Source organism: Bidens hawaiensis, unplaced genomic scaffold (genome assembly GCF_021521415.1).
Source record: "Bidens hawaiensis isolate Kalapana, Puna unplaced genomic scaffold, B.hawaiensis_p1.1 tig00005935_1, whole genome shotgun sequence".
NCBI classification, from domain to species: domain Eukaryota; kingdom Viridiplantae; phylum Streptophyta; class Magnoliopsida; order Asterales; family Asteraceae; genus Bidens; species Bidens hawaiensis.
In genome coordinates this window covers 1,098,326-1,119,749 of record NW_027491390.1, presented here as the reverse complement: position 1 = coordinate 1,119,749, position 21,424 = coordinate 1,098,326, and the positions used below count along the sequence as shown (strand labels likewise).

Genomic DNA, 21,424 nt, shown 5'->3' with positions numbered 1-21,424 from the left:
ATAATTAGTTTTATGTTTGTTTATTTTATTTCAAAAATAATAGTACGAGTGGTTCTAACATCATGATCAAGTCGTATTAAACACGTGTATTAAAATTTGCTTAGCATGTAGCCCTTTATAATCACATATCAATAATGCTACATGTTACGGTGTACCGAAAACACTATCATTACATGACATGTAGATAAATCCTGATCACAAATATCATTTCAAAATTTTCAAGAAATGATGTTCAAATATCATTTCTTTCATGACATGTAGATAAATCCTGATCACAAATATCATTTCAACTTTTCAAGAAATGATGTTCAAATATCATATCAACTTTTTAATCAGCAATATTATTGAAAAATTGCAATTCTGCCCTTTGACCTTTATGGTCAAATTTGGTCTAATCTTCGCCGAGAAATAGTCAAAAGGATAATTCATCCTTTTTGATCATTCAATTATAAGCATTTACAATTTCAAGGAATAAGCATTTACAAAAATCTAACACCAACGAATCAAAGAATGCTGAAAACCGTAAAAATATTTATAAAACTTCACTCCCGCTTTCGTCTTCGTGTTCTATGAGATTGCCACGTCCACAACATTAAAAACATCAAAAAGATCACACCAGCAGATGTCCACATAATCACCAGCCATCTTGGCATTGGAGTTGGAAATAAACCTAAAAAATAAAAACCATTATTTAGCATAATGCAAATAGTCAATGTTTGACTTTCTTGGTCAAACCGACTAAATTTTGAATCTTTCATCACAACTTGCTTAATGGACCTATATAGACTAGGAAACACAGGGAAAGACAGTCTTGGGGGTCCCCAAAACAGAGTGAGAACTAGCCCTTTGAGGAGCTCTCTAAGCTGTCTAACTCTCTATTACCATGTGCAGAGGGAAACCAGGTTCAATAGCCGGATAGAGTAAGAAAACAACTAAATAGAAATGAGTACTTGCTACGGGTGAAGGAGTAAAAAGTTTCAATAAAAAATATCCTTAATGTTGCTAGCTTTACCAGCGGTAGGAGAGTTAAAAGTCGTATTTGCTTTTGCTTTTCTTCTCTTGTTCTCTTTTCTTAGTTAGGCCCAAGAAAGTACAAGATATATTTGACTAATATACTAAGATGATAGCTAGAGACTAGAGATGAGAGTGCGGGATCTAGATTTGTAACAAATATTCGACTTTGCTTATGCAAATTGTTATGTACCAAAACCAAAGAATATCGTCGATGGGCTACAAAAAAAGAGGATCCTACTTCGCTCATGTACCGTCTTTTAACTCTCCTACCGCTGGTAAAGCTAGCAGTCTAATACAATTTCTGCAGGTTGCGCTTGCCATGCTGAACCAACTTTTTCCTTTCTTGACTGGTGGTGAACCATCCTCTCTTCTTTCTGGGTCCGCCCGTACCAGCTAACTCGCTTTCCTCCTAAAGGGTCAAAAGGGCCTACCTTGCATACCTGTTATCGGACTGTCATTTTTGATCGAATCTCTGTAGAGGAGTGTGAAGAAATGATAGATGATATTCTGTCTGGTGATTACCAGCTATCTCCAATCCTTGTCTGTCACATAGAGGAGGATGAAGATGAATACGAATCTTTTTGTCATCAAAAAACAGTTCTGAGTTCATCTTTCTGCGGTCTCTTACGTTTTTACCCTAATAAAAAAGCTGGTTATCTCACTCTTAGTAGACCTTCTACTGAGAAGGATGTCTTGTTAATTGCAGCTTTAGAACAAGTTTTATTGGAGAGTACAGAGGAATGTTCTAGTATAGAGGATTACATACCGGAAATATCGAACAGTAAATGCTATACCGGAAATGCGATATCTAAAGTCAATCTCAGTGAATTCCGTACCAAGCAGCCCAACCAAAACCTAACAGTATATCAGATCTATCCTATAAAGGTAGTCCAACACAAGTAATCGATACTACGCCTTCGCCCTTTGAGAAGTTACTTTGTGAAATAGGATTGCTCCCTTGTACAATTTCTTCATTTTAGATAGCTAGAGCTAAGCCTGTCCTAAGTATGAGTCGGGTAGGACCTTTCAGTCAAGTCATCGATTCAGGAAAGGCTATGCTAGGGCGTGTGGTCGACGCTTTGGGAGTACCTATTGATGGAAGAGGGGCTCTAAGCGATCATGAGCGAAGACGTGTCGAAGTGAAAGCCCCTGTGATTATTGAACGTAAATCTGTGCACGAGGTATGTTTTCAATTTTCATATTAGTGAAATACACACTAAAGATTTAGATTCTGAGTTGGCTTATGAGGCACGATAGCGAGACCTAGCATCTCTCAGCTCAGATTCGGCATATCTGGTCTATTTTAGAAAGACTGTTTTCGACAGTTTTGTTCCATAGTACTGGCCGTAACCAGCTTAACCCATTACCGTAAGATAGTCCACTCAAACCCCTCCTCTTCAATCAGTACGTAGGGGAGAAGGGTAGACCCCTGTTTTTCAATCTTTTACTAGATACAGATGATGTTCAGCGGGCTAAACCCAAGGTAGTTCAGTTCCAGAGCTGAAAGCAACTTCCGATAGCTCATTCCCTGCCGACTAGAGTGTGCCATTCACGGTAATGAAAAGGAGGTATCAACGAGCCTTCCCTGCATTAGAATGAGCAGTGGGAAGGGATAGCATCTATGTACCGCATTGACTACATTTCTCCTTCGAGATTGTGAAGGCAAGACGCTCTATTTGCGGTTGCGTTTAGTTAGCTGTTCTTGAGAATGAGAATGTAGGGATTGTTGTCTTTGGTAGTGATACTGCTATTAAAGAAGGAGATCTTGTCAAGCGCACTGGCTCTATTGTGGATGTCCCTGCGGGAAAGGCTATGCTAGGGCGTGTGGTCGACGCTTTGGGAGTACCTATTGATGGAAGAGGGGCTCTAAGCGATCACGAGCGAAGACGTGTCGAAGTGAAAGCCCCTGGGATTATTGAACGTAAATCTGTGCACGAGCCTATGCAAACTGGGTTAAAAGCGGTAGATAGCCTGGTTCCTATAGGCCGTGGTCAACGAGAACTTATAATCGGGGACCGACAAACTGGGAAAACAGCTATTGCTATCGATACCATATTAAACCAAAAGCAAATGAACTCAAGGAGCACCTCTGAGAGTGAGACATTGTATTGTGTCTATGTAGCAATTGGACAGAAACGCTCAACTGTGGCACAATTAGTTCAAATTCTTTCAGAAGCGAATGCTATCTATTGTGGTTGTTTCGGTACTTCTGTAAGCCTTGCACCTCTATTGAGTAATGCCTGAGTCGCAGCATCCAGGTCTGACCCAAATTGAGCAAGGGCGGCCACTTCGCGATATTGTGCCAATTCCAGTTTTGAACTACCGCAGACTTGTTTCATAGTTTTCAACTGAGCGGCAGACCCAACACGACTGACAGATAAGCCGACGTTAATAGCAGGTCTAATTCCGCGATAAAAGAGCTCTGTTTCCGAACAGATTTGTCCATCAGTAATGGAGACCATTCATGGTCTCTGATCTCGAGACGATTCTGATTGATAATAAACATAGACCTTATGCCGCTGGTCTCATGTTGGTTCGTCCTGGTATAGACGTCAAGGAGAGTCTCATTTATACCTACTTCAGTGAAGACTACTCTGGATACATAGAATCATTTGAAGAAGTGGAAAATGCTTCTTTTATGCCTCGGGTATTAGCTACAGCTCGTATTCATTCAGTAATTCTACCCCTTCTTCATTCTTGGACCTCGTTTCTGAATATTGTGACTCTTCCATGCTGTGTCTCAGGAACCTCTTCAATACGGTCCGGATTGCTAGCTCCCGTGCATAATTTTGCTACAGATGATACACGAGGAATCTTTTTATGGTGGTTCTTCCTTCTAATGACCGGCATATCTATGATTATTTTCTCCCAGATGAAGCAGCAGGCATCGGTCCGTAGAACCCATAAAAAAGAGATGGTTGTGGCGCGAAGTACTCTTGTGCACCTACGTCACTCGGCTCGCGCGCAACCCCGCCCCGTTATGTTATAGAAGAATTGAGCTTCTTGCTGGGCTGGTTATTCGGAGCCAGCAATTGGCTGTCGCATTTCGTCCCGCAACTAGAATAAGATCGCTTCGGGGGTCACTGTGATGTGGCTGAATGTAGAGCAGCCCGCCTTTGATCAGTAGATTATTTAGAACTTCGGAAGATGGTCAAGGTAGCTGGCTTCCAAGCCACTGCACTAGATGCGCATGTAGTCATAGTAGTCGGCCCACAATGCCTCTGTTCTATACTAAAATACTATTTCGGATGAATGGGGAATTACGTCGCTCTTTGATCTGCAGAATAAGGCCTACGAGCTCTCTCTTTTCTTTTATGGAGAGATTATTTTGGATCGCCGTATTATTTCAAATTGAGTTGTCGTGACGAGACCTTTCTTAGTGGAAGATTGGAATTTTCTTCATCACGAGACTGATCGGATCAGACACCCGAGAGACCTCCACAATTGAGTAAGTAAGAGGAAACAAGCAAAGAGTTATGCTTTCATTTCTTTGTTGAGATTGAAATAAAGTTCTTTAAAAAGGGGGTAGGTATAATGAACGCAAGCCAAAGTCAAGAAAAGGACTTCCTTACTTTTAGTCTTAATTACTAGTAGTTTGAAGCGAAACCGGTTTTTGTTTTTTTGCACTCGGTTCCTTCGTCTTAAGTAAAGTGAAGTTTACTTTTTTTATTAGGAACTCTTAGTCGAGCTGATGCCGAGATCTTGTTTTGTTCGAGGTTCAAGAGGAAGAAGAGAAGAGGAACCACCGCCCAATGGTGCTTTTACGAAAGTACGGTCACCGGTGGCTAATACCTTCTCGACACTATCGAACCTGAAATCCACTCTCAATCCCTCTTTTTTTTAGTTGGCGGGCAAGGTTTCCTACCCACTGGCTACTGGCTACCGGCTAAGGAGGTACAGTGTAGCTACTGCAGCTACAGTTGGGTAGCTAGACCATCTACCCTATGTTTCAAACTTGTTAAACCTGGTGGTCAAACCAATAGAACATTGTTTAAACCATACTTGTGAGAGTGACTGTCTTACGCTACAGTAGCTACTGCAGCTACTGTCTTACTGTGTACAGGATGTATAACAATGATACAAATAAGACAGTGTCGATGCTAATTTTTTTAGACGGTTTAAGCGTATATAGAACTCGGAAAGTAAGAAGTTAAAACTCACCATGTCCAAACTTGATACAGATGAAGAGTTCGATGATGCAGATTGCAAGTGAAAGCCAACAAAAAGCTCCCACCTTTTTCACCGGTTTTCTAAAAAAATATATCACAATAAAAAGTTAGAAGTCAAGCATATACATAGGTGGCAAGTTTGACCCGTTGCAAGAAAGAGATGATTACCGGTCTTGTAGGTAGGAATTGTACTCTCGGATAGTAGGGATTGCAATGAGCCACCAAAGGACCAATCTATAAACAATGATCGGGTTTCGAGGTGGGACCCACAGGCAAAACTTGAGGAAAAAGGTATTGAGTTCAACGGTTAAGAACACAATGCAAAGGCTAAATACTTGGATGAACCGCCACGGGCCAAGAAGTGGGTTCCACTCGTCTTTGTCCCAGTGTGCAGGCGTAAATTGACTCAATGTTCGTTTTACCTGCCAAAAAGATGTCCAGCTCATTGAATATTTAATATGGTACATCATATTTTTATATATGTAATGACAAAGAATTGCACACTAACATAAAGACCAATGATAAAATATTACCACTTTTACAAAAAAAGGAGTCAAAGTTTGACCTTTTTTTACCTTAACTTTTTAACCAAATGCATTTCTATATCTAATGTAATGACAAAGAATTGCACACTAACTAAAAGACCAATTATGACATATTACTACTTTAACCAAAAAAAGAAGTCAAAGTTTGACCTTTTTGACTTAAAACTTTTTAACCAAATGTATGAAAAGACGAGCTTACTTTTCCCAAAATATTCGGTTGACGGCTTATTCCCACCCACTCGTATGTTTTGCCATCAAAATAGCGAACGGTATGCATTCCTGCCCAAATACCTGTAAAATGAACAAAATTAATGTTACCAACGTAAAAGTCAACAAAAGAAAAGATGGACTTTTTCTTGGTTCAAAGGACGCATAATGGTTATTCGGGTATGTAAAAGATAAATAATTCTATATTATTAACTAAAGTTTGACAAAATTCTATGAACATTTATATGTTCCAAAGCCAAGTATGCAAAAAACTAGTGATTAGTTTGGATTATTTGAGCAAAAGGTAACAGCTTTTTAGTCCATTTTCCATGCTAGATGTTATAATTATGCATTATAGATTAGGGTTTGTGATTACTTACCAAACCAATTGCAGATTAATATATCAAGAACAATGCTGTCCCACCAGCACTCATTGAAATTTGGCAACATATGGCGAAAAGTTAGCTGAAATATAAAAAAAATGCATCAATCACCCTTTAAAATAAAAATAAAAGACAACGAAACTGTGATCTTTTTAGAAGACTCATCACAGTGCATAAGCATAGTTGAGTTGGGTTTTCTAAAAAAATGTCAAATTAAAAAAAAAATATAGGTAAAAGGCAAACGGGTCAAACGGGTTGAAAGTTGACTAAAGTCTTTATATTTAGTGCATACAACCACCTATATTGTTTTATTCAAACTTCAAGGGTTACATTATTACTCTAATAGTATGTTTATTGTAATCATAATAAACACACTAGTTATCTAAATGGACAAAAAAGTGTTTTGATGGTCAACAGAACCCAAACTGGCCCGCTTTGACTCGTACTAAACAGAAAGTCTATCTTCACTGTCTAACCTCCATTAACTCAAACCCAATTGATAATACCCACAAAAGAGGTTGATTACGAATCATTATCGCTTTTCCCCACCACCCGAAAATATGAGCCGGAACAAATTCATCAAAAAGTGTTTCCTGCAAAATCCAAAACAAATTAGTAGTCTTTAAAAGCTCTTTTGGTCAAAAAGGTCCAATTTTGACCTTGATAATATGCATTTGGTACTTTCATTACAAGATTGATATAAATGAATTTTCTTGTTTAATTTCAAAACCTTTATTATGACTCTTTCGTATATTATTATAACTTTCTTTAAGTTTCAAAGAATATCTAAATATTATAACTTTGTTAAATATGACTCTTTCAATGTCAAAGAATATGCAATAAAGATTAAGGTGAAATGGCTTAATGTAAAATACTCATTTTTATATCATAATCAACACATATCTATACAAAAGTCAAATATTAAAAGGGAATTAAAGAAAGAAATGAAAAGATTGTGAAAGAAGAAATCATACATAAACATTTATAAACCTGCTAGTAGGATTTTCAGGTACATAAAGCCGACAATCCACGCCATATGATCTCTCGGGAAGTTCTGAGAAAATAATAATAATAATAAATATAAAGTCAAGCTACCAAATAAACTAATTTACATATTAAACAGTTTAAAATGTATATGATCAAAAATATGTTACCAACACCAAGATCAGGGTGAAGATACTTCATAAACTGCCTAGCATTGTCACAAGTCTGTCGAAAGATAGCAAATAAAGCAAACTTTAGTAACCATACACTCCCAACATTTGACAAACAATAAAAAACATATTCGTAAAAAAACCTGAAATAGCAAAAATGTTAAAGCAACAAGGTAGATAACAGCCATCCCGTGAACTAGCCGCCAAATTGCAGGATGTGGCCTGATTAGTAACCTGCAAGACCATAATAATGGAATATCATGTCATGCATGCAAATAATAATATGCCCAAAATACCCTTGCAAAGTAACTTGTACCACTAAACTTAGATAAACTTTGGCAACCAACATGAATGATGAATTAAATCGACAAACAATAAGTATATAACGGTATGAGAACTTAAAATATACGTATATATAATGGTATGAGAACTTACGTAGAAGGCGCTTGCAACAAACAATAAGTCAGGAAAACCGCAATCATTGCCCATATGCCCCTTTAAAAACAAATAAACATTATGAATGTTTTCAAGGATAATAAACTCATGCAAAAGAGATGCCACAAAATCTAACCTTTTGACTGATGCTACGATATCAGCCGATGAACTACCTTCAGGATCAAGAGCTCCACTCGCCCAACTGAAATCTCATCCCAAAAGCACATATAAATAAATAAAATAATAATCAAACAAATCCCATTTTATATAACTTAGTTCCATTAAACGTCACCAAACAAGTTCTTTCTAATGTTGAAAATTCCGAGAAACGCATAATGCATTTGTACCTCTTGCTTTAAGTGTTATACTATCTCATTAAATCATTAATGCACAACATACAAGTTTATGAGGTTCTTGCAGTTCTTAACATAAAACTGGTTATGAAAGAATGCGTCCGATATGGGCTCTTAGTCAAACGTCTTAATATATGAAAAAGAAATGCATATTAACAAAGCGTATTGTGGTTTAGACGGTATTTGCTTATTTTGAGCCGGTTATTATACATAGATAAGCACTTTTAAATAAGCAATTTGAAAAATGAAATGGTAAGTAACAATCAATTCAATGACCAAAACTATTGATGTGATACAAGAAACTTACATAAGAAAACATGCACCGATGAACAATAATGTAATCGTACGGGGTTTGTATGCCCAAGCTGTCCACGGGTCAAATTCATCCACAGTAGTCAATGTGCTCACTTCACCATTATATTGACCAGCATTGCCTTGTCTCCTTCCTCTTCTATGACCATTAGCATCCATCTTATACTGTTCACTAGTAAAACAACAACAAAACACCAAAATTATATACCAAAAACCGAACATTTAGCTTGAACACATGATAAAGATTATATAAACAAACAAGAAATGATCCAAATCACAAACAAGAAAACCAACCCATTAATTATCAAATAATTTCAAAATAAATCTTGAAATGATTTTTTAAATTCTAAAAAAAAAAAAAAAAAAAAAAACTTGTGATAGTCGCGGGTTTAAATACCTTTTAATCTTTGGGAATTGAATATAGGACCTACAACCAAGAAAACAATTAAAAAAAAGTACCAACAACTTCTTAAAACCACCAATTCAATTTTTTTCACAAATCAAACACTTTGATCCTTAATTTCAAAAGATTCCCAATAATTCAAGAACCCAAAACTTGATTCTCATTAATTCTCAAACACATCAATAAAAACACAAACTTTATGACAAATTTCAACCCAAGATTCAAAACCCACATCAGAAATCACACAAAAAACATAAAAATTGATTAAAAAATAATAAAAACACAAAGTTGGCACCAAATTTCAATCCAAGATTCCAAACCCACATCAGAAATCACACAAAAAACATAAAAATTAATTTTTTTTTAAATGGAAAAAAAAAGGTACACAATACACACATAGATAGTTATTGAAAGTACACAAGGACATACATGTCCATGTACAACAGAAACAGATTATTATCAGAAGAGAGAGAAAGAGAAAGGATATGTTGATTATTATTATTATTATTACATACACATATACATACATAACACATACATACATAAAGATTGATTGATTAATAAGAAGCCCTAGCAGCAAGATTGATTGATTGATTGATCAACAGCCGTCTGATCTCTGTGAATACAAAGAGTTGAATGATGAAATTAAAAGGGTGTGTATGAAAATGAAAATCTTGATGTTTGGTGTAATAAAAAGATTTTCTTGGTTAATGTTTGAGGTGGGTGAATATATATAGATATAAAGAACGTGTACGTATAGGTATATAGAGAGAGAAAGAAATGAGGGACAGGTTTAATTAGATAAAGAGAATGACGAAGGAAGCCAAAGACGATTTAATAGCGACGTAACATGTTGGATTTGTCGTCTGTATGTTTTAACTCTCTGTAAACACACCGTTGATTAATAATAGTTAATAGTGAATATTATTGAAGAGGTAGGTCCCAGCAGAGCCCAGTTGGACCCGCAAGACTCACCTTGAAGAGGGACGTCTGCGCAACGACCAACTGCTTCCGCAGGACCCACCATGCTTAGAGATGAAGACCTTACGCGCAGTACGCTAGCTGTTCCCGCAGGGAAAGCCTCCCAATGGTAAAGTACCCCGCTTGTTCCCGCAGCTGCGGATACAAGCCATCAGGGAAGGCTACCCGCACTGATAGCAAGGCTACACGCACAAGGCACTAACTCTTGATACTTCAGTAATGTCACCTGAAGGAATGAGCAAGGCGGGAATACTCCCGCCCAAATGAGCCAGTCCGTATGCTTTTGGAAGATCTTTTGTACTATACCTGCCAAGGTATGGGCAAAACAGACGATCTGACCAAAACAGCCCATGAACCAATCACAGGGTGACAGCTCACCGACAACAGTACGAGGAGGAGCACCCTCTAGTACTGTTTGTCACTATTAGCCGCTGCCTACTCACCAACCCTTACTATGGGACGTGCGTAGCCTACAGTTGGTGGAACAGTGCATAGCCGGCAGTAAAGGAACAGTATACAGCCGACCTTGTCACTATCGGCAGCAGCCTATCCACCAACCAGCATGGCTTGTGCGTAGCCCACTGTTGGTAGAACAGGAATACTATTCAGCCGACTGTACCTTCTTGGAAACCTACCCTCGGCTATAAATACTCCAACACCTTGGAATGGTAAGGACATCATCTGATATCTCATTATCTTATCTTCTCTAGCAATCTCTTAATATACAGAGCAATCTAGTCTGATTCTCACGCCGGAGGGTGGTCACAAGGAGGAACCCCCCCTTCTCAGTGACGAGCTTACGGTGTCTGTTTTGCAGGTCACCTGAAGAACAACTTTCTTTGCTGGACCTCATCCTCGTGGGAAACATTACTTAACCCCCAGATTATCCGTAATCTACCCGGGGTCACTTAGTGTTTCTTCATTGGCGCCATCTGTGCATAAAAGCTAGAACTAATTCTTAGTTTTTTCAAAATTTCTGAAGAAATGGTTAACGTTACTCCGGTCCCAAAGCCAGTAAGTGACCAAGAAACCCCGGTAACCACAACCCCAGCAACTGGGGGGAACACCGGCGGTTATACAAATTTTACGAACACTACCCCGGTTACCCAAGCCGGGACAAGTGCAGTAAACAATATTTCACTGGGGTTCACTGATGCCCAGTTGGAGAAACGGACGAGGGTCCCTCGCCAAACACTCGATCAAGTTAAGGCGTGGGCCGAAGCACGGCAGAAAGAGTTCCAAGCTGAGTTGGACGAACGCTTGCGTTCACTTCAACAGGCTGACGAATTCGGCAGTACTCGCCAACATCTCAACATGAACAGTGAGTGCGAGTACTCGGACGATGAGCGGGAAGAATCCGATACCGACGCAAACCCTCGCCATAAGGCAAAAGGGAAGCGTAAGGAAACGGACTTCCAACCGACAAGGAATTTTGGAGAAACCTTTAAACCAACAAACGCGGGGAGAAACCCACGTGACTTCTCCAAAACCTTTAGACCAACTGCTGCAAATGCAGGAAAGTCCAAGTTTGCAAGGGACATTGCGGAAGCAATCGCCCCGAGAAGTGCCAAACAAATGTCCAACATCGGCACTTATGATGGTCTATCCGACCCAGACGACCACTTGAACAGATTCATTGCGGGGGCAACCGTCAGTAACTGGACGGAACCCACGTGGTGTTATATGTTCCAGATGACTCTGGTTGGAGCGGCCAGGGCATGGTTCGATCGTTTACCGGTCCACCACATCTATGATTGGGCGGACTTTCAGAATAAGTTCAGCCAACACTTCAGCCAACAGAGGAAATATACTGAAGAACAGTGGACGATCCTCAACTGCGTTAGAGAGGAGGATGAATCTTTACTAGACTTCATCACTCGCTTCAACTCCAAAAAGCTGAGTCTGGGCAACATAAGTGAAGATCTTGTTCGCGCCGCTTTCATCCAGGGCGCCGAATACCCAGAGCTTATCCACACATTGACGGGTAAGGACGGCATGCCATCCACATGGGATGCCATCATGACGGCGGCCAAGCGCTTTGCCGAGACGGAGAAGCAACTGGGAAGGGATCTTCCCCAGAGTACACACCTCTACACGCAAAGGACTAGAGAAAACAATGTTCGGATCGCCCGGCAGAACAAAAAGAGGAAGCTAGGTATTTGGCAGTCAAGGGTAAACTTTGACACCTCATCCAGCTCTCGCCCTCTTGTTGGCGGAAGGGATAACACACACCCTTCAAGCGGAAAACACCGGTGGACGCCACTCACCAAAAGCGTCACGGAGATATTTGCCACCGAAAAACTACCATGGCCAAAAGCTCCAATGATCCGGCAGCGACCTAATGCGGATCAAAGCAAATCCTGTGACTTCCACGGGACAAAAGGTCATAGTACGGAGGAGTGTACATCCTTGAAGGATATTGTTGAAACATTCGTCAAGGATGGAAGACTTGCACACCTTGTGGCATCAATCAAGAAGGGAGGAAGGAATGATAACCGGTACAGAGGCAACGGATGAAAGCCTGTTGACATCAGCATCAACATGGTTCATGGCAACATCAGAGGAAGAAAAAGGCGAGCGACAGAACCATGCGCGTGGAAGGAAGCTGAGGTGCGCTTCCCGCGAGTGCCAGGAGGACCCAGCAAAGAAGGCCCTATCGTCATCAAAAGCCAGCTGGGGCACTACATCACTTCTCGCACTCTTGCTGACAACGGCGCCTCGTCAACGGTGATGTACAGGCAGTTCTTCGACAAGCTAGATGACGAAGACAAGGAACGCCTGGAAACGATCTACGCCTCGATGGAAGGGTTCGACGGCAGCACAAACACCCCCCTGGGTATCCTATCTTTCCCCGTCACTCTTACGGACGGGAATCACTCACGCACAGAAGACGTGGATTTTGTCGTGATGAGGAAGCCACACCACACATACGACATTCTCTTCGGAAGAGACGGGATGGCAAGATTCAACGCCGTGGTATCTTCAGTCCACGGCATGATGGGATGGCCAACAGCTGAGGGTGTAGCGATGATCACCGGCATTCCCCAGGTATGCATCGCATCTGTCTCATCTAAACCCAAACCAAAGATGGCTAAACCAACCATCACCGAACCGGAAAGATGGGCCTTCAACGGCAAATACCCTGACCAGGCCGTTACCATTGGCCCAACAGTTGTTGATCCCACACGCACCTTACTCAAACGCTTACTACAGAAAAACGCTGACATCTTCGCGTGGACACCAGCTGACATGACTGGTGTACCCCGAAGTAAGGCAGAGCATAAGCTTAAGTGCGATCCGGCTGTTACGCCAGTCGTACAAAAGCGCAGAGTAATGGGGCCAGAACAAACTAACGTGTGTTGAACCCAAGTCAAGGAACTCCTTGACGCAGGCATCGTACGCGTTAGCAGATATCAAACATGGGTTGCAAATCCCGTTATGGTACCGAAGAATAACAAACAATGGCGCATGTGCATAGATTTCAAGGACTTAAACAAAGCATGCCCTAGATATCAAACATGGCATCGTCGTATGATGTGTCCGTAAAGACTCGATGCACAACCTACAAGAAAAAATACAAGTATCAAAACATTTTCTATTTACAAAGAAAAGCGTAAAGACATTATGAAGTTAAACTTACCTGAGATAACGCTTCTCGAAGAAGCCATTCCTTGGCAACCAGAGCCTCTTGGAGGGCGGCTTGAGCTTGGTTACGGGCGCGTTCGGCTTCACTTTTATTGAGGTTGGCAAGCAACACTTCTTTTGCAGCAGCCTCTTCAACGCCCTTTAGCTTCCGCTCAGTGTGGTCAAGCACGCCCCTCTGGTCCAAGATCTCTTGGAGCTTCTTGGCGTCTTCCATCGCCAAGGCATCATGAGCCTGTTGGAGCGCCTCTAATTTGGCTTTAAGTTCCTCATTCTCGAGGCGTAGAGGCTCAGCAACAGCTTCAGCCTTGGTGGCCCTCTCGGTTGCGTTCCGTGCAGTTTCCTTAGCCAGCCGAAGCTGTTCGTTAACAGCTTGGGCAGCCTTGGAACGGGCCTCGAGCCGGGCCTGAACTTCAACCTCGAGGGCCTTGAAGGCCTTCTCCTTTTCCGCAGCCACTGCGGTAAGCCTCCTATTCTCCTCCCGGACAGCCCGCGCCTGAGCTACTTCTTGGATGCGAGCTGCTTTTAACTTGTCGTTTTCACGAAAAAGCAGCTCGACGCGCGGCTGCATCCGGGCCAGGAGAACCCGAAGCTCATTGGTTAGCCTACCCTCCTGGTAGTTAGCCATGGCTTCCCCCAACGCACCACTGGGAGCTGCGTGACGAGCCCACTCCACGCACTCCACAGGCGTGCGAAGGGTTGTTCCTCGGCGGATGTTCCATCGTGGAACATACACTTCATTGGAATCCGACACTGCAAAAAACAAAAAGCAGTTAGGAAAAGATGATATATAAAAAAAAAAAAAAAAAAAAAAGGCCAAAAGAACCCTACGCACCTGTAGGGTCGACAACAGGCCGATAGCCGCCAAACCCATCACCTGAACCCAAGGGAAATCCGTCCAAGAGGTCAGGCAGATGGGAAGGAGGCAGAGGTTGGCGAGAAGCCCCAAACATACCTGAAGGATCGGCCGTCGTTGCCGATGATGGAGGAGGCATGGTGAAGGCCGCCGCGGTAGTAGAAACCAACGGAGGCGAACTCACCGTAGGTGAACTCACAACCGTGGTCGCCGCGGCGGAGTCCGCAGAAAAAGTAACCGCCGGCTCAGTGAAAGATTCAGTAAATATGGCACTGACAGCCGGCGGTGATGTCATCACAGTTGGAACAGTTGGCTCAACGGGGTGAGCAACTGAACCAACTGAAGCAGGCGCAGCCGCCTGGGTCGTCGCCTCAGGTAGGCTGACCAAGCCTACCGTCATGGGTCCGGAGGTACTCCTCCCCGCTCCACCCCGGAATGCGGTAGCATCCACGCCTGCACAAAGGAGATAAGTATTAATGATGGAAAGCTATGAAGTTAAAAATGAAGGAAGTTTGTACTTACGGGTGGGTTTTCTTGAGCCTAAAAGTGCGGACAGGCGGGGACGAACCCGATGGAGCCGGCCTCTTTACGCCGCTCACCGTCGTCATCCTGGGCTCTCCGGAGGTGACAGTCGTTGCAGCCTCCGGAGCAGTGGTCTTATCACCACCAGGGTTCCCCGCCACCTCCTCGCTCTCGGTCTCTGAATCAGACCGAGGCACCGGATCGGCAGTAGAGGCCACCTTCGCCTTCCCCTTCCCGCATGCAGCCTTCTTCTTCCGCACTAACGGAGGACCATCTGCGGATTCCTCATCAGAACACAAGATTAGAGGAATTCCAGCAGAGGTTTCAGCATTGAGGGGTCGAGGGTTGAATAACGCCTTACCTAGCCGCCTGGCGCTCAGGATCTCGTGGCCTGGCGGGTAGACCTCCACGAACCGATCCGCCGTCTGTTCAAGGATGGGCAACTCGTTCTCATCTAGAGCACGAGTACCCATCCGAGCGGGACTATCAGCCTCCCGCGGATACAGGAGCGACTGCAAGTCGTTCCCCTCTGAAATAAAAGAAAAACAGTTAGAAGACAAACCTATATAAACAAAGAAGACAGAGCATACCGTAAGGGGCAGAGTTCAAACCGTATTCAAGGACGATCGGGATCTTTTGCGCCTCCGCATCCTTCCACACCCGGCTCATCCCGAGCATCACCATCCCGGACTCCGCAAAGCGGTAAACCGGAGATTGGACTCGGGAAATCTTTGAGAACCATTCCGCCTCCTGGTAGTTGGAGGCGTGAAGGCTGGGGAGTGCTTGCCCATTCTTAAACTTCATGGCAAGGGGGATGGCGCGAGCGGATATATAAAAGAACTCCCGCTTCCATGAACGAAGACTGCGCTCGGTTGCGCAAATCTTCAAACCCTTGATCCGGGTTATCAGAGTATACCACCCCTGGATGCACCTCCAAGAGTAGAAGGTCATCAGGCGGTCGACGAAGGGCTCAACGCCCAGAATCCGGTACACCCACTCGAAGTGGCGAATCTTTGCGATCGCCATCGGGTGTACCTCGGTCAGGTGTACACCGTGCCTCTCCAGAACACGGTACACAAACTTCGTCAAGGGGAACCTAAGATTCCCATAGACAAAGAATGCGGCATATACCCCGATCTTGCCTCTGGGGGCATCATACACCGTCTGATGAGGTTCAGGAAACTCAGGCTCGAGAGACTCGAGCATTAACTTCCTGACGATGTACTGATATAGATCGACAGGCAGAGCACACTGGCACTCGCCAGCAGTACTCTTGTCATCCTTGTCGGACGTGGATGACGGGTTCTCGGCGTACACCCCAGCCTCCTGGGCTGTAGCCTCAAGATCGTAAGCAGAAGACATCTTGCAGGTATGAAAAAGAAAACGATTTCAAGAGAATGCTCGACTGAAAATGTGAGTATTCGTCGGAAATCGTTTTGAAGATGAAGAGAAAAGTGAAAGTGTGGATTACAAAGGACCCTCTCCCCCTTTATATACTAATCGCAATCAATGCGATGAATTTAATGCGGAAGAGAGAGAAATCGCAGGTGCAATGAAACTATGACACGTGGCAAAGAGCAAGCTGGCAACAGCTGTTGAAAGGACGCGTGCCATTAGTTTCGCGGCCACGCGCCCGAAAATTCGCGCCCACGCGCCTGAAAAAGCGCCTGGAATGACCATATACTGTCACGTCGCCATAACTTCCTGCACGTCCTGACACTGTCTGAAGAAACCGTCGGATGACGTTTCAATAGTTTGGACTGTTCTTATCCTTTCACCAACTCTTCGAATTTCAAAATTTCAAAAAGATTCAAAAGCGGGAAAATACCCCTTACCTTGGCAACCAAGTAACTATAAGACAGGTGCGAGTAAAGTGTTAAGGCAAAATCCTTCACATACTTAGCACCCGCAGGGAATTGATGCCAGGAATACCTTGGAAGTAAAGTAATCGTAAGACGAGTGCGGGTACAGTGTCAAGGCAAAACCCTTCACATACTTAGCGCTCCGCGGGGAATTCAAACCAAGAAGGATCTTCTGGGCCATGCTTGCGGAAACGGGAATAACATCCCCGAATAGCGGGAACGTCGAGAACTATATTGTTTAAACTCCAAGATGGAATTGGTGGTTTTAACATAATTGATCACTATGTTCAAAACTACCAAAACCCCATAGAGAATCCACAAGTGGGACTCAACGCTCCTGACTTGCGAGGAGGTTACAGACCTACCCGCTTCATACCCAAAGATCAAGCAGAAAAGTCGGGAATTTCTGCGTGACATTAGGAAAACCGCGGGAAGAATCCCCACGGAAAACCTTAAAACTAAAAACACTTTTCAAAACCCCTTGCTAAAGTCCAAAAGTTCACCTCACTTATTAATAATTCATGAGAAGAACATTGGACTGTGGGGACTTGAAGAGGTAGGTCCCAGCAGAGCCCAGTTGGACCCGCAAGACTCACCTTGAAGAGGGACGTCTGCGCAACGACCAACTGCTTCCGCAGGACCCACCATGCTTAGAGATGAAGACCTTACGTGCAGTACGCTAGCTGTTCCCGCAGGTAAAGCCTCCCAATGGTAAAGTACCCCGCTTGTTCCCGCAGCTGCGGATACAAGCCATCAGGGAAGGCTACCCGCACTGATAGCAAGGCTACACGCACAAGGCACTAACTCTTGATACTTCAGTAATGTCACCTGAAGGAATGAGCAAGGCGGGAATACTCCCGCCCAAATGAGCCAGTCCGTATGCTTTTGGAAGATCTTTTGTACTATACCTGCCAAGGTATGGGCAAAACAGACGATCTGACCAAAACTGCCCATGAACCAATCACAGGGTGACAGCTCACCGACAACAGTACGAGGAGGAGCACCCTCTAGTACTGTTTGTCACTATTAGCCGCTGCCTACTCACCAACCCTTACTATGGGACGTGCGTAGCCTACAGTTGGTGGAACAGTGCATAGCCGGTAGTAAAGGAACAGTATACAGCCGACCTTGTCACTATCGGCAGCAGCCTATCCACCAACCAGCATGGCTTGTGCGTAGCCCACTGTTGGTAGAACAGGAATACTATTCAGCCGGCTGTACCTTCTTGGAAACCTACCCTCGGCTATAAATACTCCAACACCTTGGAATGGTAAGGACATCATCTGATATCTCATTATCTTATCTTCTCTAGCAATCTCTTAATATACACATATTCAGAGCAATCTAGTCTGATTCTCACGCCGGAGGGTGGTCACAAGGAGGAACCCCCCCCCCCTTCTCAGTGACGAGCTTACGGTGTCTGTTTTGCAGGTCACCTGAAGAACAACTTTCTTTGCTGGACCTCATCCTCGTGGGAAACATTACTTAACCCCCAGATTATCCGTAATCTGCCCGGGGTCACTTAGTGTTTCTTCGGTATGAAAATGAAAATCTTGATGTTTGGTGTAATAAAAAGATTTTCTTGGTTAATGTTTGAGGTGGGTGAATATATATAGATATAAAGAACGTGTACGTATAGGTATATAGAGAGAGAAAGAAATGAGGGACAGGTTTAATTAGATAAAGAGAATGACGAAGGAAGCCAAAGACGATTTAATAGCGACGTAACATGTTGGATTTGTCGTCTGTATGTTTTAACTCTCTGTAAACACACCGTCGATTAATAATAGTTAATAGTGAATAGATATATATATATTCGGATATTATTGATAATATTCTCTTTTCTTTAAATTTCTAGAAAAAGTTTATGGCTTTACTATATGTATGATGATGCTTTTATTTAGTTTTAACTTTAAAAGATACATTTTGACTTTAAGTTGGTATTGATGTTGGATTGAGATTAAGGGTGTAAACAAGCCGAGTTGTTCGTGAGCTTCTTGAGTTTGGCTCGTGAAAAAACTCGATCGAGCCGAAGTTAATCGAGCCTGGGGGTGAGCCTAAAAGTAAGTTCGTTTAATAAACGAGCTTGAGCCCGAGCTTCACTTATCGAGCTTGAGCCGGCTCACGAGTCTGTCGTTTATATAACTTTATATATATATATAAATATTAATTAAAATATATAATGTTATAATTATAATTATATAACATATATTATTTTATAAATAAAATGATAATTGAAAAAAATATATATACAAAAATAATTAAAAATATATAAAAATTAATTAATAAATAGTAAACGAGCCGAACTCAAGCTTGAAATCTACTCACGAGTCGAGCTCGAGCTATGAAAATAAAGCTCGAAACAAACCGAGATCAAGCTCAGGCTCTGTGTAAATTAACGAGCCGAGCATATCGATCTCAGGCTCGGCTTGCCTGCACCCCTAATTGAGATGAGTTTTAAGACTTTTTGGATATATTTTTTTAACAATTTAGTTATTTTTTCAGAATTTTTTATGAATATTTAGAATGGTAGTTTGATCAGCTTTGATGTTCCAAGGGGTTGTATATATCTTTAGGTAAATCAAAGAAGCTCTATGACATGGGAAAGCATAAAGGAGAAAATGTTGAAATGTAAAGATTTTAAATTTTAAGTATCTATTTTACATAAGTTGAAAAACTTTTTATTGAGCTTTTAAGCAGTGGATTAAGCTTGAGAGAACAAACCAACAAATCTCCTAGTGCCCGCTTGTGATTATGTATACATTTATATGGGTATGTGTCGTTCTTAATGTTGTGTTTTTGATCTCATTGAATGTGTGGGAGATGTGTTAACAATTGTATTACCATTGATTTTGAATAACATAGCCAACACACATAATCATATGTCTAGACATAATAATATGAGGAACTTTAGTATCATTTGTAACATACAACCCCTTATATCATCTGATATTATCGATCTGTCACAACATGATTGTTAAGGCTAAACAGTGAATAAATGTTCTTAAATTATAAATTTTTTTTGAAATAAAAATGTATTCTTACTTTTTAAATAATTCTTAATCTTAACATCTATTATACTTGATATGTCCTTGAACAAACTATTTGTTAATTATTCTATTAATTTCTTGTTAATATGTATAAAAAGTTTTTCAATGGACACCTTTAAATACTTGATTTGTCCATGACATCATAAGTGCCTATTGATCATTGACTAAGACACTCAACTTACAAAAAATTACATTCTAATTCACATTATTATTCTTATAAAACACATCATTAATCACAAAGACCATAACTAACACAATTTTTACTATACAAGAGAAAAGAGCCAAAGCCTCATGCTTTCCTATTTTTTAATTACTTAATTCCTTTTCACCCTTTTTTATCTTAAATTATGAATTTTTGTCTTTAAATTTATAGACTTAATCATGATTTATCCTAGGATGGGTCCGGACGACAACTTTGCAAACACAACCTTTATGATATGTTTCTTCACTAGAAGTTAGGAGTTATTCAAGGTATTAGAGGGATCCAACATGAAGCAAATTTGTTGTATTTTTTTCTACATTTGTTCACGAAGTTTGTATCGTAGGGGTGTTCTTCGAGTTAGTTTTTCGGGTTTCAAAGTTTTAAATTCATACCCGAAACTCAACCCAAATCTCACGGTTATTTCGGGTTCAAGTAATTTGGTAATTGGGTTTCGTGTATCCTATAAAAAAAGCTACATTGCTAAATTTAAATTATATTATTCTTTACTCGTAATGTAAATAAACCAATAACAAAACAAAAATAAACCGATTATAAAACATCATAATAAGAGTAAAATTTAACAAAGTTCAACCATAGTAAACAAGACCGACATAATCGTCTTTAATATGTCGTGATTAGGGTGTTGGATTATAGTTGTTTTTAGTCATAAATAGAAACATTAATAAGCAATAAACAATCGATTCATAATAAAGTAAACGGGAACAATCGATTTGTACTAAATTCTAATAACGTCATCGGCTAAGGCTTAGCCTATAACACATAAAACTATATATGGTTTTAAAACTAAAAATTTATTCGGGTTGACCCGAAACCTAGATTTCGAACCCAAGAACCAACCCGAATTAATTTGGTTCTGGTTCGGGTTTCTCTGGTCGAGTCAGTTCGGGTACGAGTTTTTTCGGGTTGAGTATCGAGTTTTGGGTAAAAGTGACATCCTTAGTGTATCGTTGAAAGTTAATCTTATAACGCGTATGAGTTGAAAGTTGAAGGGCCAAAGTAAAAGATTAATTTACATTAGTTTGGATGTTTAAATTATCTAATTTATGGTATAAGTCTTATTTAGTTATAAATATGAGTCTAGGTTATTAGTTGTATTTTTCTTTTTTCTTTTATGTTCGTTTGATCATATAAAAGAGTTTGGGTTGTCATTTAAATATCTTATGTTTGTTTGTTTGTTTGATCCTGATATATTTAGAGCTTTTAAAAATTTGCAAATTAAATATTGATAGGATTTAAATAGCAGAAAACAAGATTTTCAATCAAATAACTTGGATAAATGTAGGGGTGTATTTCCAATATGGTGTAGTGGTAGA

The 21,424-nt window shown here is 41.3% G+C and overlaps 1 protein-coding gene across 8 annotated transcripts; it reads right to left on the bottom strand.

The window, feature by feature from the left end:
- Nucleotides 1-409: 409 nt before the first annotated feature.
- LOC143631090 (CDP-diacylglycerol--serine O-phosphatidyltransferase 1-like) lies at nt 410-9,790 on the bottom strand. Of its 8 annotated transcripts, none has more exons than XM_077099942.1 (14): nt 9,514-9,790; nt 8,970-8,999; nt 8,568-8,744; nt 8,044-8,109; nt 7,908-7,967; nt 7,616-7,706; nt 7,473-7,527; nt 7,293-7,372; nt 6,795-6,911; nt 6,316-6,400; nt 5,928-6,019; nt 5,352-5,605; nt 5,176-5,264; nt 410-670 (listed from the first exon to the last, which is right to left on the bottom strand). In XM_077099942.1, coding segments are annotated over exons 1-14 (1,326 nt in total). In that variant the 5' UTR covers nt 9,516-9,790; the 3' UTR covers nt 410-542. The 8 variants fall into 8 exon arrangements, with proteins under 8 accessions (XP_076956057.1, XP_076956056.1, XP_076956058.1 ...); XM_077099941.1 differs by having other exon boundaries at nt 9,518-9,790; XM_077099943.1 differs by lacking the exon at nt 8,970-8,999 and having other exon boundaries at nt 9,508-9,788.
- Nucleotides 9,791-21,424: the final 11,634 nt, after the last annotated feature.

What these genes read in the sequence shown, in the direction of transcription:
- LOC143631090 (XM_077099940.1), bottom strand. Translation starts at nt 8,794, where the DNA reads ATGTTCGGTTTTTGGTATATAATTTTGGTGTTTTGTTGTTGTTTTACT. An exon ending in ATCGTAGCATCAGTCAAAAG is followed by an intron (nt 7,968 to 8,043) that starts GTTAGATTTTGT and finishes TTGTTTTTAAAG; the next exon opens with GGGCATATGGGCAATGATTG. An exon ending in TAACATTTTTGCTATTTCAG is followed by an intron (nt 7,528 to 7,615) that starts GTTTTTTTACGA and finishes ATCTTTCGACAG; the next exon opens with ACTTGTGACAATGCTAGGCA.